The sequence below is a fragment of the Phyllostomus discolor genome, chromosome 4 (assembly GCF_004126475.2).
Source record: "Phyllostomus discolor isolate MPI-MPIP mPhyDis1 chromosome 4, mPhyDis1.pri.v3, whole genome shotgun sequence".
NCBI classification, from domain to species: domain Eukaryota; kingdom Metazoa; phylum Chordata; class Mammalia; order Chiroptera; family Phyllostomidae; genus Phyllostomus; species Phyllostomus discolor.
Window position 1 is genome coordinate 203,369,954 of NC_040906.2, and position 14,887 is coordinate 203,384,840.

Genomic DNA, 14,887 nt, shown 5'->3' on the forward strand with positions numbered 1-14,887 from the left:
CCGCCAAGGTGACTGTGAATACCTGAGGGCGGGGACCCCCCGGAGCCATCAGGAGGCTGCCCGCCGAGCTGTGAAACTGTGATGTATAGAAAGAAATATGTATTTGGCCTTGGTCCACGGTTCCTGGCTCACCCGCTTCCGAAACCCTTGGAATTCCTCAGTGATGAGAGGAACAAAGGTGTCTTTTGTTAGTTAAAGAGGCGACTTTGGAAAGCACCTAAGTGGGAGGTGGGGCTGGTCACCAGGAGAGCCAAACCTGTGATTAGAGGGCTGGGGCTTTTGGTCCCACCCCCACCCTGACGTCAGGGGGCGGGGCTGGAGGGTGCACAGTAACGCCTGTGTAATGAGGCTTCCATGAACACCCCCAAAGGCAGGGCTCTTCAGCCCACAGAGCCAGCGCCAGACTGGAGATTTGAAGGCAGCTGGTGTGACTCCCCTGTCTAAGGACTTCCGACAACACCGTGGGACTCCTCCTGGTGGCCCTCTGGACCCACCCCCCAGATTCAGCGGGCCTGCATCCCCCTGATGGAAGAAGGAGTCAGAAGCCAAACGGGTGGAAATCTGGTTGAAAAAGTCTTCTAGAACTGTGCAGGATAAAATGAGCACTACACACACAAGATCTTGCCTCTGAGCCTGAGCATTGAAAAAGAAGGCTAGAGCCTTCATCGTTGTCTTCTTCTTCTTCCTTCTCCTCCTCCTCTTCCTCCTCCTCTTCCTCCTCCTCTTCTTCCTTCTTCCTTCTTCTTTCTTCTTCTTCTTCATTGTCTTCCTCTTCATCTTCGTCGTCATCCCCGCTTGGAGGACCTCTGTGTTTTGACATCATCAAGTCTCACAAGGGCCTAAGACGTGAAGTGATGATTGGCAGGCACATGACAGCCCTCTCAGGCGATTGTCTCTGGAAACGTGGAAGACCACCCTCAGAACTTGACAGTTCTGGGCTCACTAATTCTGCTGCTTAAACCAACCAGACCAGGCGGCCCAGCCCCAGGTGACTGAGGTCTGGGTCCGAGCTGCCTCCTGACTGGTTCCCCTCTCTGGGTGCCACTCCAGCCTGCCCATCTGCTTGGCAAATTTCTGGGGATGCGGCAGCGGTCATGGGTCCATCATGGCAGTAACGCCATCCAAAAATTCCACCGGGAGAGCCAGGCCTGACTTCCTTTGCCGGAATCCCTGTTGGGGATCGCTCAGTAATTATGATGGGCTGCCCCACCCTACCCCATAAGACTGTTTCTGTAATTTCCCCAGAACTGATGAGTATTATTTTGCCCTTTGACCTCCTCTTTTTGAATTTTAACTAACAGTCTTCTTGGCCACTGGGCAGCCCTCGGGAACCCTGTTCTGTTAGAAAACGAACCAAGAAGATGTTTATCTATCTCAGAACTGTGTGGCTTCAAAGGAAACCGAAGAGACAATATGCAAGTTTAACCACAGAAAATATACTTCAAAAGTACAGCCGGGTGAGGGGGGTGGCGAGAGCATGCATTTGGTCAACCACATGGGGGTCTTCTTCAGTTTTTTCCCAGCGAGTTCTGGGAGTTTCATAAAAAGGATATCATTGTACTTAGTCACATTTGGCAAGAACACTCAGACTTCCCGGTGTTACCTGGTGCCCGCCACCTGTCCTCTCCGGAGGTTCCCTGTCCCGCCTGCCTGGCAGAGTGCATCTCGCGGTCTGTTCACTCCCATGCTGACTGCCCTGCCCTCTTCCCACGGGAGGCAAGTTATTCCCAGGGCCAACCCTGGGAAATGTAGGAAGCTTCTCTTTTTTCACAAACGAGTGATCTGCTTTAGCTTTATACCTGTCCGGATCCCCGAGGGGCTAAAGCAGGCCACGAAGACTTGTCTGTGTGGCCCGGATGCATTTTGAAATCGCAGGAGCAGTTTCACCGTTGGGGGTCAGAGCTCGGTTACCGGGGCCCTGGGGACCCACACACTGTCGTGTGTGAGAATCACGGAACTTGCCCTTCATCAGGCGGAACTGGGAAGCAGAGCCCGAGAGGAACGTTCTTACCCTCGGAGCTGATGAGTCTGAACTCAGGCTCGGGGCTGCTGAGCAGCGGAAGACCCTGTGTGTCCCCAGAGGTGCAGAAGCCACCCTGCGGCCTGCGCCCCTCCCCGTGTGTCCCACGCGACGGTGGCTGTGGCTTCCCGTGGTCAGCAGCTGCCTTGCGCAGGGGCTGGGCTCCGGTCCATGCTCCCAGCAGTCAGGACCCTGCGCTTAGCTGTCTTTTTGGCAGGTCCACGAGTCGGTCCCTTTCCTGCCCATCTGCTGGCCGTCTGTCACTGCAAGGGGCTGTCACCCGTGGCTCCCGAGCCTGTCTTCTCCCCAAACTGGGCGAGGCACCATCGGGCTGAATCAAGGGTCTGGTTTTCCAGGCGTTCTTAGTTACATAGGATGATGGTCATTGAGATCATGATAAAAAGGAGATGCAAGAGTTACTATGTTCTACCAAGAAAACATAGAGGGCGCCAATCAGACACAGGCTTTACTGTGGGACAGCGGAGATCACGTGTCATGGGCACGCAGGCTCTGAGGACCAGCCATCTGATCCAGCTTCTGGTTCTGAAACTGACCAGCGGGGTCTCCTCCATCAGATTAGAGCAGGGGTGTCAAACTCATGTTCACCAGGGGCCACATCAGGCTCACGGTTGCCTTCAAAGGGCCGAATGTAATTTCAACTCCTAGAAATTACCTTCGGGTTATTACCCCAGGGTTAGGGCTAGGGTTAAGGTTAGGGCTAGGGTTAGGGCTAGGGCTAGGGTTAGGGCTAGGGTTAAGGTTAGGGCTAGGGTTAAGGTTAGGGCTAGGGTTAGGGCTAGGGCTAGGGTTAGGGCTAGGGTTAAGGTTAGGGCTAGGGTTAGGGCTAGGGCTAGGGTTAGGGCTAGGGTTAAGGTTAGGGCTAGGGTTAAGGTTAGGGCTAGGGTTAGGGCTAGGGTTAAGGTTAGGGCTAGGGCTAGGGTTAAGGTTAGGGCTAGGGCTAGGGTTAAGGTTAGGGCTAGGGTTAAGGTTAGGGCTAGGGTTAGGACTAGGGCTAGGGCTAGGGTTAGGCCTAGGGCTAGGGCTAGGGTTAGGTAATTAGGGTTATGTAATTTCAACTCCTAGAAATTACATTTGGCCCTTTGAAATTACCTTCAATGAGTAATGAGTTTGACGCCCCTGGATCAGTGAGCCTATCTCTTAGGGCTTAGTGCCCCCGCCAGTGAATGGTCTCAGGAATACCAAGGTCCTGGACTTTTTGTAGAGAACACAGGAAGTGTTACACGTGAAACTGCTTGAAACCTAGGTTCCTGGTCAAAAAAGGGAAAGTTTCCGCCTCTCCCTGCCATCTCCCCGCCTACAGCCTGCTACTCGAAACACCGTGGGCCCACATCTACGTGTCCAGCCAGGGTGGACTCCGCCCTGCGGCTGTGTGTTTGACCTTGCCTCTAGGGGCTGGGTAATTTCCCAGTGGAGTCCTCCCCGCCCTCCGGGGAGAGGAGTGCCTTCGGCATTTTGTAGGGCAAGCGCACTTCACGAAGGACAATAGGCAGTAATACCACGGGCAGTGTTTCGGGTGGGGAGAAAGGAGTCATCTGTTTGTGAATGCTGAGAACGGAAAAATAAATCAGCAGCCCTACCCCGCAGCCCAGCGTCCAGAAACCCTTGGAGGACCTAGTTATTGAGTTCACTTCCCTCTCAGACACTGGCTCCTGAGGCTGCTTTGTTGTGTTTTCATTTCTCTCCTTGTGGGAGATAGAACATTATCGTCTTAGATACATGCGGAGGCTTTCTCTCCTCTAGTCAAAGGCATCGTATTTCCGTTTTACGTAAGTACCACGTACTCTTTTCCAAGTTACCGTGTCTCTGCTGTGAACGCCGTGTTTTTTCGTGAGTTGATGGCTGAAACAGCCTCGTGTGCGTCTCCGCCTAAACCATCGGCTATTCCAGCTCGCGTTCATCCTGTATCGTTGATGCTTAGAGGTCTGTGATGATGGGCATGTTGAAAACCAAATCTTCGATTCCTCTTTGATCTTAGGGCAATATCACAAAGGGAAATTTACTCGGTAATGCTTTGTCCTTTGCCAAAGGAAGAAGGAAGGCTAATTGCCCCCGATTTCTGGGGGGGCAGCAGGCAGAGGGGCACCGCGGCGGAACGGGAGCGCGCTCTCGGCGGAACTCGGGAGCGCACCGGCACGAGCGTGTGCTCCGCCCCGCCCACGGCGTCTTTGCGTTTTTCAACTGCGTGACAGTCTTCCCCGTCCATCACCCCACAGTCCCCACACACCGCGCGGACCCCGGCCTCTCAGGCCTGCGCTCTGGTGACTTCATTACATTCAGTTTAGCAAGGAGTTCTCGAGGGCTGCTCTGCAGCAGGAAGTGCCCGGGGGGCTGGGGACGCAGCAGGGACTCAACCACCCGCAGAGACCCCTCTCCGGACGGTGGCGTCCAGCCGGGTATGTCCGAGAAGACTCTGTCTCACCGCTCATCAGTCAACCACTGGAGGCCTGGAAACAGTAAATACAGGGGAGGCTTCTGTGCCCTTGCCGAGGTCCCCCCTCTTCGCTGGTACAACCCGTTTGTTTATCTACTTGCTTTTGTTACTGAGTGGTATGATCACATGACCCAAAGCAGTTTATGGATTCAGCGCAATTCCTATCAAAATGCCAATGTCATTTTTCTCAGAACTAGAACAAAGGATCTTAAAATTTCTATAAAACCACAGAAGACACCTGAAGAGCCAAAGCAGTCATGAAAGAAGAATAAAGTTATGCTGTAGAATTGGGCATCTGAAACCTGTATCATTTTGTGAACCGGTGTCAACCCCAGTAAATTCAATAAAAAGGAGAAAAGAATGAAGTCAGAGGTATCATGCTCCCTGATCTCAAACTCTGTGGCAAAGCTATCATCATCAAAACAGTATGGTACTGGCCCAAAAAACAGACACATAGATCAGTGCAACAGAATAGAGGCCCCAGAAATAAACCCTCACTTATATGGTCACTTAATCTATGACAAAGGAGGTAAAAATATACACGGGAGTAACGGCAGTCTCTTCAACAAGTGGTGTTGAGAAAAATGGACAAATACACGCAAAAAAAAATAAAGCGGAACCATTCTCTTACACCATATACAAAAATAAACTCAAAATGGGTTGCAGACTTAAATGTAAGGCTTGCAACCATAAGACTTCTGGAAGAAAGCATAAGAAGTAAACTGTCTAACATCAGTCTGAGCAATATCTTTTTGGACACATCTCCTCAAGCAGGGAAAGCAAAAGAAAAAATAAACAAGTGGAACGACGTCATCAAACTAAAAAGCTGCTACACGGCAGAGGAAACCCTCAACAAAACAAAAGGGCAATCTACTGACTGGGGGAATCTATTCGCAAGCCGAGTATCTGGTAAGGGGTTGGTGGCTACACTGCATAAGGAGCTCATACAACTCAAGAATGAAGAGCTCATTTTAAGGCAGAGAAATGCTGGGGTTCCTCCTGTTGTTTACACACTAGCCAGAAGCCTTTGCTTTCCTGGAATTCTGAATCAAACTCAAAATCACTTGGCAAAAACTGTGACTCGCCCGTTTCCCCTAACAAGCCCTTGCATGTGCTCAGTGGTAGATGGGTGTGCTGGGCGGTGTAATACTTTGACTTGAAGCCTGCATTTTTGAACTAGAGATTCCCAGGTTCTCTGTCTACAGGTGGACCTGTCTGGCAGTCTGGGGGCCCCAGAGTTACAATAACAACTCTGACTTTGTCCCATAGGTAGGTGCTCTGCAGGCTTCGGGCAAGACTGGGCCGTGTTACCTGGAGCTATCTCTGTGGAATGTAGGCACCCAGCTGGGGAGGACCGCAGGGCCAGGCCAGGTTCCTTGGGGTGGCCCTCTCCTCTCGGGGTGGCCTTCTGCTGCCTTCGTCCCTCGGTGAGCCTAAAAGCTGCAGTTGTCAGATGAGAGAGCAGACGGCGATGGCTGTGAAAATGAGCCCCTGGAGGTTCTGATGGCGTGGCCAGTCCTCTTTACATGCTACAGATGCTTAAGGGGCGTTCTACTCTTACCCATCCCTTCTCTCTGCGTTTGAGCTATTCCTTCCAGTTCTCTCTTGTTATACTCCCCCACTTTTTAAATTTTTAAAAAATATTTTTATTTATTTAATTATTTTTAGAGAGGGAAGGGAGGGAGAAAAAGAGAGAGAGAGAAAGAAACATCAATGTGCAGTTGCTGGGGGCCGTGGCCTGCAACCCAGGCATGTGCCCTGACTGAGAATCGAACCTGCGATGCTTTGGTTCGCAGCCCACGCTCAATCCACTGAGCTACTCCAGCCAGGGCATATTTTCCCCCTTTGGTCCCTGGGTCTATTTATTTAGATTCCCTCCTCCCACATAATCTTGTTCGATTCGTCATTACGTGCAGTTAGCAAGAAGGGACTGTGCAGACACTGGGTGCTGTCATGGGGTGTTTGGGGTGGGGGGTGGCACTCTTAGGAGTTTTATGAAGTCATCTGTTGAGGGGTTTTTTGTGCATGGATGTTATTTCTGAAATCCCCCTTTTCCCTCTATTTGTCACCAAGTAATGTGCTTATCTTTGCCCTGTAATGCTACATTTCCAAGTGTGTGATTAAGGAACAAATCATAAAGTTAATGATGCTGATGTCCCTGCCTACCCATGAAAAATACATTTATCTTACAGTGACTCACACGGAAGGGAACAGGATCATTTTTACTGCAGCCCTACCCCCTCCCTGCTTCACGCGGCCACCCTGTTGTTATCTCAGACATGTGAGTCAGTGGCCCGGATTATTTATGATTATTGGCCTTAGCTATTTATTATGGAAATGCGTGGCGGTGCAGACTCTGAGATGTGGAATGATAGATGGACTTGGTGATTTCTGAAACACAGAGACGCTCGAGGGGCGCAGCGTCCGTGAAGAAAGGCCACTCCCCCGTCCTGTGTGAACTGCAGCTGCCTGCCTGGTCCTGCTGCGTGCAGAATGGCACTCACGTGCTCGCGCTTGCGCCTCCGTGTGCGCAGGGCAGAGCGGGGATGCCCGGCCTCGGCCACGTCGTGGTCACGGTCCTGAGCCACAGTTAACGGTATTTTTTTGGGTGTGCCCCCGTGTGCGGGCAATATATTAACAGATGACTCGAAATGTTTTGATATGGAAAGAGATTCTCCACTTTTTGTTCCAAAGGCCACTTGGCTTTAATGTTTCTGCTACATCTTGTTAATATTGTTTTGTTTTTGTTTTTCGGTGAAACTAATCTTCCCCCCAAAGAATGTCCTGTGGAAAAACAGAGACCAAGCTACCCGATAATGAAATCCAGGTTTCCTCTCTGAGATGCGTAAGATGTTAATGTAGTCCCAGGATTTTTGTCCAAGGAGTCAGCTTCATGTCAGATTACAGTGTGTGTGACAGTAGTCTTTTTTTTTTAAGTGGCATCTTTTTTTAAAGATTTTATTTATTTATTTTTAGAGAGGGAAGGGAGGGAGAAAGAGAGAGAGAGAGACATCAATATGTGGTTGCTGGGGGCCATGGCCTGCAACTCAGGCATGTGCCCTGACTGGGAATCGAACCTGTGACACTTTGGTTCGCAGCCCGCGCTCAATCCACTGAGCTACACCAGCCAGGGCAATAGTCCTTTTCTAAATACAAATGCAGAGTTACTGGAAGCACTGGCTCTGGGATACAAACAGTATCTGCTTGATGGTAACATAGTTTTGTCATGATTAATGACAAAAACACACTAGCTGCATGGCCTCAGATAATAGAGCACCCAGAATACAGTCTCATGGGTAAAAATCAAAGCACAAATCATTGTCTCCTAAAGGTTGGAGCAGACTGCCGCTGGGACCGAAAGCGCCCCCTGCAGGCTGTGGCAGAGCCGCACTGTCTCCTGGGGACCTGGGAGTCCCTGTCTGCATCTCCAAGGCACCGTGGGTTGACGGCTCAGACCAGGCATATAGGCATTCAGTCCTATCGAAGTCACACAGTTTGCAGCGATGGGCGTGATAGGAGGGGACCGTCCCAACGGTTTGGTCTGATGCCAGGACAGCTCATTCCTTTCACGTTATGAAAATGCGTGGTCTCGGGTTCTTGCCTGTTTCCTCCCATCACTTCGTGGAGACTAAAGGTGCCCCCTGCCTGTTGCGGGCATGGCCCCAGGCCGTTTGTAGGTCACAGCTCTTCCAATGGAAAGAGGACTCTAATGGGTCGTGATAGCTTTGGCAGCTGCATCCTCCTCTTGTGTCAGGGTTCAGCAAGCACCTTAGGGAAGGAGTGCCCCTCATTACAGGTGGCACTCGAGCGGGAGGTCCCAGCACAGGTGCTCAGAGATGGGAAGGAGCCGTTTGCAGTGGTCAGAGCTGGGGCTTAGCATTTTCTCTGCTCCTCCTCGTAGCGCTCTAGCTACGAGGCCCTGCCAGCGGAGGTGGGTTGGCTGAGATTCCCCACTCGCCTCGCCTCCTTCAGAGGTCTAGCGAGCCGTCGTGGGCGGGGTCTTCCTAGTCTTTGCCAGAAGGAGAGCAGACCCTCTCTGTTTTTCTGAGCAGCGGCTGGAAGGGGTCCAGGTAGCACTAATCTCATGGCTCATTTAGGGGCGTGAATTCTGCTGCTTTTATGAAGAGCATTGTCCAGGATTTCAAGGAGAAGCTAATGTGGTTCTTTGTCACACAGAAACTCGCAGGATAGGGGACTCACAGAGCACCTCATATTGTATGAGGTTGTACCAACCTCGGGTGTTTCATTCGCTAGGACTCGAGCGTGCAGAAGGGTTACAGGTTCTACTTAATGCTAAGGGATGTGTTCATTTGCACACTCAGCTTGGAACCAGGGCGAATCCACTCCTCCCACACTCAGCTGTGGGTGCCTCCTGCACAGGGCAAGTCCTTGGCACCTGCTTGAAGAGAGTCACAGGACCCAGAAAGTTGAGGAGACAGAGAAGTGAGTTCTAGACACGAGGTGCATTGTCGATGTTGAGGGTTTGGCTGATGAGAACTTCCTCTTTTCCCTGTGACACTAAAAGTCACTCAGTCAACGGGTCCCATTCATTGAGTTCCTCAGCAGGTGTTTGTAGAACATCTACCGGGCATGACGCGTTGCGCCAGGTGCTGTGAAACACTCACAGGTAGACAGACAGCACCCGCTCCCACCCTGCAGGACCCCACAAAGAGCCCCAAGCACCACAGGGAGGGGAAACAAAAACATCACGGAGGTTCAGATGAGGAAGCCGTCACTTCTGCTTGCGGATGAGGCAAGAACAACTTTTCACAATGTCTTGTGGGACCTTAGAAGTTGCAGAGGCTTTAAGGAGCTGAGATGGGGTGTGAGGGCTTTCCAGACACAAGGGCTGGGTGGGCGGGGACCGTTTGGGCAGGCCGAGAGGTCAGCCTGGCCCTGGATGGGAGGGAAGGGCAGTGGGGCTGAGGGGGAGGAGAGACCCATATGGGCGATGGGATACGGATGCCAGACAAGGCGCTCAAACTTAATTTGGCAGGAAAAGGGGGGTCACGGTGGGCTCCTGAGCAGAGACGGGTGGAACAGAGCTGGCAGGGCGGTTAGGGAACACTGAAGGGGAGCCTGTGGCGGGCGCAGGGCTGAGGCGGCTGCTGCAGCTGCACCCCGGGTGAGAAAACCCAGAGCCGAGGAACCCCGTGTAGCCCAGGCCCCGAGATGCCTGGAGTGGGGACAGAGAGAGGGGGAAGGGCGAGCTGTGGGCAGGGAGAGGGCTGCCCATGCTCTGTGTGAAAAGGGGGAGGGAGGGCAACCATGCCCGGCGGCAGTGCACTTGGGTCCGGGGGAAGGGGTGCTTCGGAACTACGTGCAGACCCAGAGCCGGATTTAAACATCTGCCAGGCCCCGAGTGCGCAAAGCCACCTGTGACGGAGCAGTCAGGGCGGCGCTGTGCGGCCCCTTCTACCCTGAGGCTCTGGGGGCCGGACACTGCCTCTGGCCAGAGGGGTGGGTGGCGGGGACTTAATTTGAAGTCGAGTGGGAACTTGCCCCCACTGTCTGGCACGGTTACTCTCTCAGTTGCCTAAGCCAGCCTGTTCCCGTGGCCTCTGTCTCACAACCAGAAAAATCCCGGCCTTGCCGGAGTTTTCACCCAGGGGCAGGATCAGGTGTGAAAGGGAGGCCAAAATCACCGAGTTTGAGGCCCACGCGGGAATCCTCCACGCTGGGCGGCCAGGGCCAGGGTGAGAAGGCGCCCCGGCAGGGAGCAGGCATTCCCTTGTCACGGAGACTGTCCCTCTCTTCCCCGAAGGGCTGGGGAAATGAGTAAACACTCAAGTGAGGATAACTTAAAGCACAGTGCAGGGTCTCTGCGGGGGAGCTGTTTCGGGGAGCACAAGCCCTGGGTTAAAGTCACTGGTCTCGAAATTTCAACGTCAGACATCAGCAGGGGCAGCGCACGTCTCCGTGGGAGGTGGGAAGAGGGTGGGGAGGCGGCAGCGAGGACGCTAGTGCTGTCGCCTGGAGAAGTCGGCACCCCCACCCCCACCCCCACGCAGTGCACTCGGGTCAAGAAGGAAGGGTTTAGGACCTGGCTTACTCGGTGACTTGTCTACGGAAGCAAGATTTTAAGTCAACCAAGTTACCTTTCAGACCCAAAAGGGAAAAACAAAGACCAGAACCTAACATCTATTAAACCACCTCCCCAGTCCTTGGAGAAGCCACAAGGAGCTAAATAAATCGCAGCTCCAGGGCCCTGGATGGGTCACGCCCCGCGGTCTGGTGGGTCCCCGGCATACGGTGCAGCTGTGCCCTGCGTGCTGTCGCAGAACAACTGTGCCAGTTGTTTCTTGTTCAGCCTCATTCGTAATGGCAGCGAGGAAGAACATTGGCCCGTTTTATTCTCTGCCATTGCTCAAACAGGCGTTCTTCTGTTGATCTCGGAGTTTCAACTCTGGAAAATTCTCTTCTACACAATCGATCATTTCCCTAACCATTAAACAAAAAGGCCATATAGAGTAAATTCTTCTAGACTCAAGAAAATAGTAAGTTAGGGCTAGTGTATATGAACTGAAAGCTAGTGGTGCTCGGGTCAATTTTATGCCGTCAGTGTGGACTCTGTTCGTTTCTGATTGTGGCACATTTTTAAGGCTTCGCACAGGGTAAGGTTGCTTTTCATCTGACAGCAAGACTGTCAAAGATAATGTCATGTTTTATGACGCAGATGCTTTTTAATGATCTTCTAGAGTCTGAATTCCTTCAGACCCTAGATATTGACACCGGGCTGATATCACAGAGATTTAGGTAATCAATAGACCTGAAGCAATCGATCTGTAATAGCCGCTTGTCATAGAGGCTCCATGTCTGGGCCCTGACGTGCCCCCCGCCCCCGCACGCCGTAGACACCCCCTGAAAAGGTGTCGGTTTGTGGGTCTGTGGCCCGCTGCCCTGCACCGTCCCTCACAGCAGGGAGGCAGCTCAAAAGGATCCAGAGTTCAATGCAGTATAAATGTGATTCTTGCTGTCACTTTATATTGAATCTCTGAAGGGAAGGTGGCCATTTCCTGACAAGTCTTTTATTCTCTGCATGTCTCAAGGTGAAGTGCGAGTTCTGCCCTAGGCCACGTCCTTCAAAATCTTCTCTCTCGTTGCCAGGACTCATAGACGTGGGAAAATATTCCCCTTACAAGTCCAGGAGCATACAGCGGTGTGATTGGCCAGTTCCTTAAACGCTTATTTACCTTGAAACTTCTTAGTACCTAGAATCATAAAATAAATTTTTTAGAAAGGCTGGAAGACCTATCTTTCTAAAGGGCATTAATTATGTTCATATTTGCCTGAAACACTCAAGGAAAAGCAGTGATTCTTTATGTTACACAGAGCAAAATTGGTTGGACCTAAAAAGTTCTTTTCGTAATGTAAGTGGTTCCTCTCGCAAAGGGGATTTCTTTAGGTCACTCACACACCTATATTTTTCCATTGCAAGTTCTTTATGTCTTCTTGCTGTCTTTGCCAAATTCGCTTTCCTGCGAGACCCTCTGAGGATGTTAAAAAGGCCTTTAAGTGTCTGGGAGCGTGGGCGGGTCACACTGATGCAGGAATGGCAATTAGCGGTTTTTTCTGCTAATTTTCCCCATGAACCCAGTGAAGAGCAGTCACAACTGGCAGTCCAGCCAGAGTGTGACGTGGTGTTGGGGTGTGTGTGTGTGTGTGTGTGTGTGTGTTGTTCATTTCTGCAGGTGGCTGGTGTGGGGGACAGGAGAGAGATGTCAGAAACGCGGCCCCCTTCGGCTGTCTAAATCACGTGATTCTTCAGGAGGCCACCCCCCGCCGGGCAGGAAGCCCCGCCTCCTCGCACTTGGGCTCCCCCTCCACCTTCTTAGACTTGCTGGGGAGTCTCCGGGTTTCTTCAGAGCAGGGGGCTCAGGCAAGGCCTCTGGTCCCTGGCCCGCAGTGAGCCCCTGCGTGTCCACGCCGCAGCGCCTCTTCTTCCGACCGGTGTTCTAGCATGCCGGTTCTGGTCTTGGCAAAGGGGACCGTGGCCCGTGGTCCTCACGGCCTGTATCTCCCCCTGCTGTCCCATCAGGGGTCCCATCGCCGCCTCCCCTGCACAGGGGTGGGGCGCGGCCCCCAATACCCTCACAGCCGAGCGCCTGTTACCTCCTCGTCTTGATCGGAGCTTTCTGAGCCTGTCTTCTCTGGCCCTGCTTTGTCCTCCGTGTCTGGAACAGTGTCGCTGACACGGTGGGCGGCCTGGGGGGCGCTTTCCACTCTGTGTGTCATCATTCTGTGATTCCGTGGTGCCCGCCTCGAGGCCCATGATGGCCAACCATGGTCACTGCGGATGCCACCCTTCACTCAGCTCCAGGCTTTGAGCTCATTCCCGCTGGGACTCTCGCCCCCGAGGGGCAGTGACAGCGCCCTGGCCCCTGGGTCCCCGGAGCCCCGCTGGCACAGACTTTGGTCTGTCCCCAGGCCCCCCCGCCGTGACTCACCGCAGCCGGGCTGCTTGTCAGCTCACGGGCCGGGATCTGCCGTGGGAGCCCAGCGCCTTTTTGAAGAGCGTGAGACCAGAATCTCCCAGCCGCCGAAATCCCTTGAATCCTTTTTGGAAACTGGCCTGCAAGTGCATTTCCATAACTCATTAACCTCTTCTGAATAGATTCGCTCCAAAAGACTGAAAAATGGTTTTTTATGCCTTTGGAGGGCGAACTTGCAGCTCTCAGCACTTTGTGCCCGAAGTGGTTTGACCCGGCGAGGAGAGGCCCGCTCTGAGCTGGTGTCATCTTCTGCTCTGCGCTTGCAGGGACGGGCGGGAGGGCCACACAGGCTCCCGAGCGGAGTCTGCTGTGCGGGGGGTGCAGGCTCTGGGCCCCGACACGGACCGCGCAGGCGGGGCGTCGAATTCCTCCGCGCGGAGGGTGCCGGCTCTGGGCCCCGACACGGACCGTGCAGGCGGGGCGTGGGATTCCTCCGCCAGCACCCTGGCAGGGCAGCGCTGCGGCGGCCGAGGGCCTGGGTGGTTGTGACCGGGAAGGGGGCGTTAAACCATCCACAGGAGAGAATGGGGGGCCTCCCCGGAGGTAAATGCTTGCTTAGCACAGATGAATTTTTAATGGCAATTAATTTCGCTTCTCCAAAGTAACCTTCAGCTCCTTGGAAGATATAGTGTGCTCACTGTTGATTACTGACATTCTCTTTCCTCTCTTTTTCCCCTCCCCCCACCCCCGCCTGCCCAACCTGTTGGCAGCTGCCCGTATCTAGCGGTGAAACTCACCCCCGCCATCCCCGTGGTCGGTGGCATTCTGTTCTTCTTTGTGATGGGGACCCTGCTCCGCACCAGCTTCAGTGACCCCGGAGTCCTCCCGCGAGCCACGCCTGATGAAGCTGCCGACCTGGAAAGGCAAATAGGTAACCCCGAAGGTCTGCCCTTAGCCTCTGACCCCTCCCCACCCGCGCGCAGCCCCGGCGTGGAGGCCAGGCTGAGGTGCCCGTGCCAGAGGGCCAGGGCGCTGGACAGTGACGAGGAACCGGGGCAGAGCCCCTGAAGGCTCCCTTCGCTCTGCCGCAGGATGAGCCGAGTAGGTGGGATGGAAAGCGGCCAGAGGTAAGGCCCGGGGCTGGCACGCCGGAGGCGGGCTCGTGGTGCCGTCCGCCAGGGCACAACCACTGAGCCCTGCTTCCTGACGTTTCTGTGAAACCCGAGTGTCCTAGTCGGGTGTGAAGGTCCGGGGTTACCGGCGCCTGCTCTCCCTTCCCGTTTATAACCACCGCAGCCGAACTCTGGTCTCCACAGTCTGATCTGGAAAGGCTACGACTAGGATCATTGTCTTATGTATGCAGCCTGGGGCCCAGAATTTCATTATCACATGTTATGGTGTGTTATGCCATGACACATATATCATGGCATAACATGTATCATGGCATAACAGAGACACATATTTGTGATATATACTGAAATGAAATTAGAAGCAGAGCTTTGGCCGGCCCCCCAGAACTGTGCATTTGTGAATGCTTAGCTTTGGTGTGGCCCATGGATAATCTGGCAGGAGTGGCAGAGGGGCAGTGATGACTCTGTGAATGCCGGGTTGGGCACAAGAGGTCGATGACAGAGACGGTCCTCTGCCTGTCCCACCAGGGCCCCGGGCTTCCCTGCCCAGCCTCGCTCGGCTGAAAGATCCCCGTGTGCACAGGGGTAGGAGGTACCAGTGTGGGCCTTAGACGACAGTGTCTGCTCCGGTCGGCCCTCCCCACACGCTGAAGCACAGCTGTGTCCTTCTCTGAGCACCTGCCTCCATCCTTCGTCCCTGCCTCATGGGAGGGGAGCAGTGATGGGGTTGATAGTGGGAATGTATGGTGGGTTGTCAGATGGGCAGCAGCCTTCTTGTGCCCTGAGGTAGGGAAGAAGAGGAAGGAAGATCTCTTTCTTCTGCTGGGGAGACATCTCTTTCTTAGTCATTGCA

At 53.5% G+C, this 14,887-nt stretch overlaps 1 protein-coding gene across 3 annotated transcripts in view; it reads left to right on the forward strand.

Annotated features, from left to right (window-relative positions):
- ZDHHC14 (zinc finger DHHC-type palmitoyltransferase 14) overlaps positions 1-14,887 on the forward strand; it is a 218,612-nt gene that overhangs the window by 109,885 nt on the left and 93,840 nt on the right. For all 3 annotated transcript variants that reach the window (XM_036024937.1, XM_036024935.1, XM_036024936.1), the window contains exon 2: positions 13,675-13,835. In XM_036024937.1, coding sequence (XP_035880830.1) covers positions 13,675-13,835 — 161 coding nt within the window. The remainder of the gene's footprint in view (positions 1-13,674; positions 13,836-14,887) is intronic.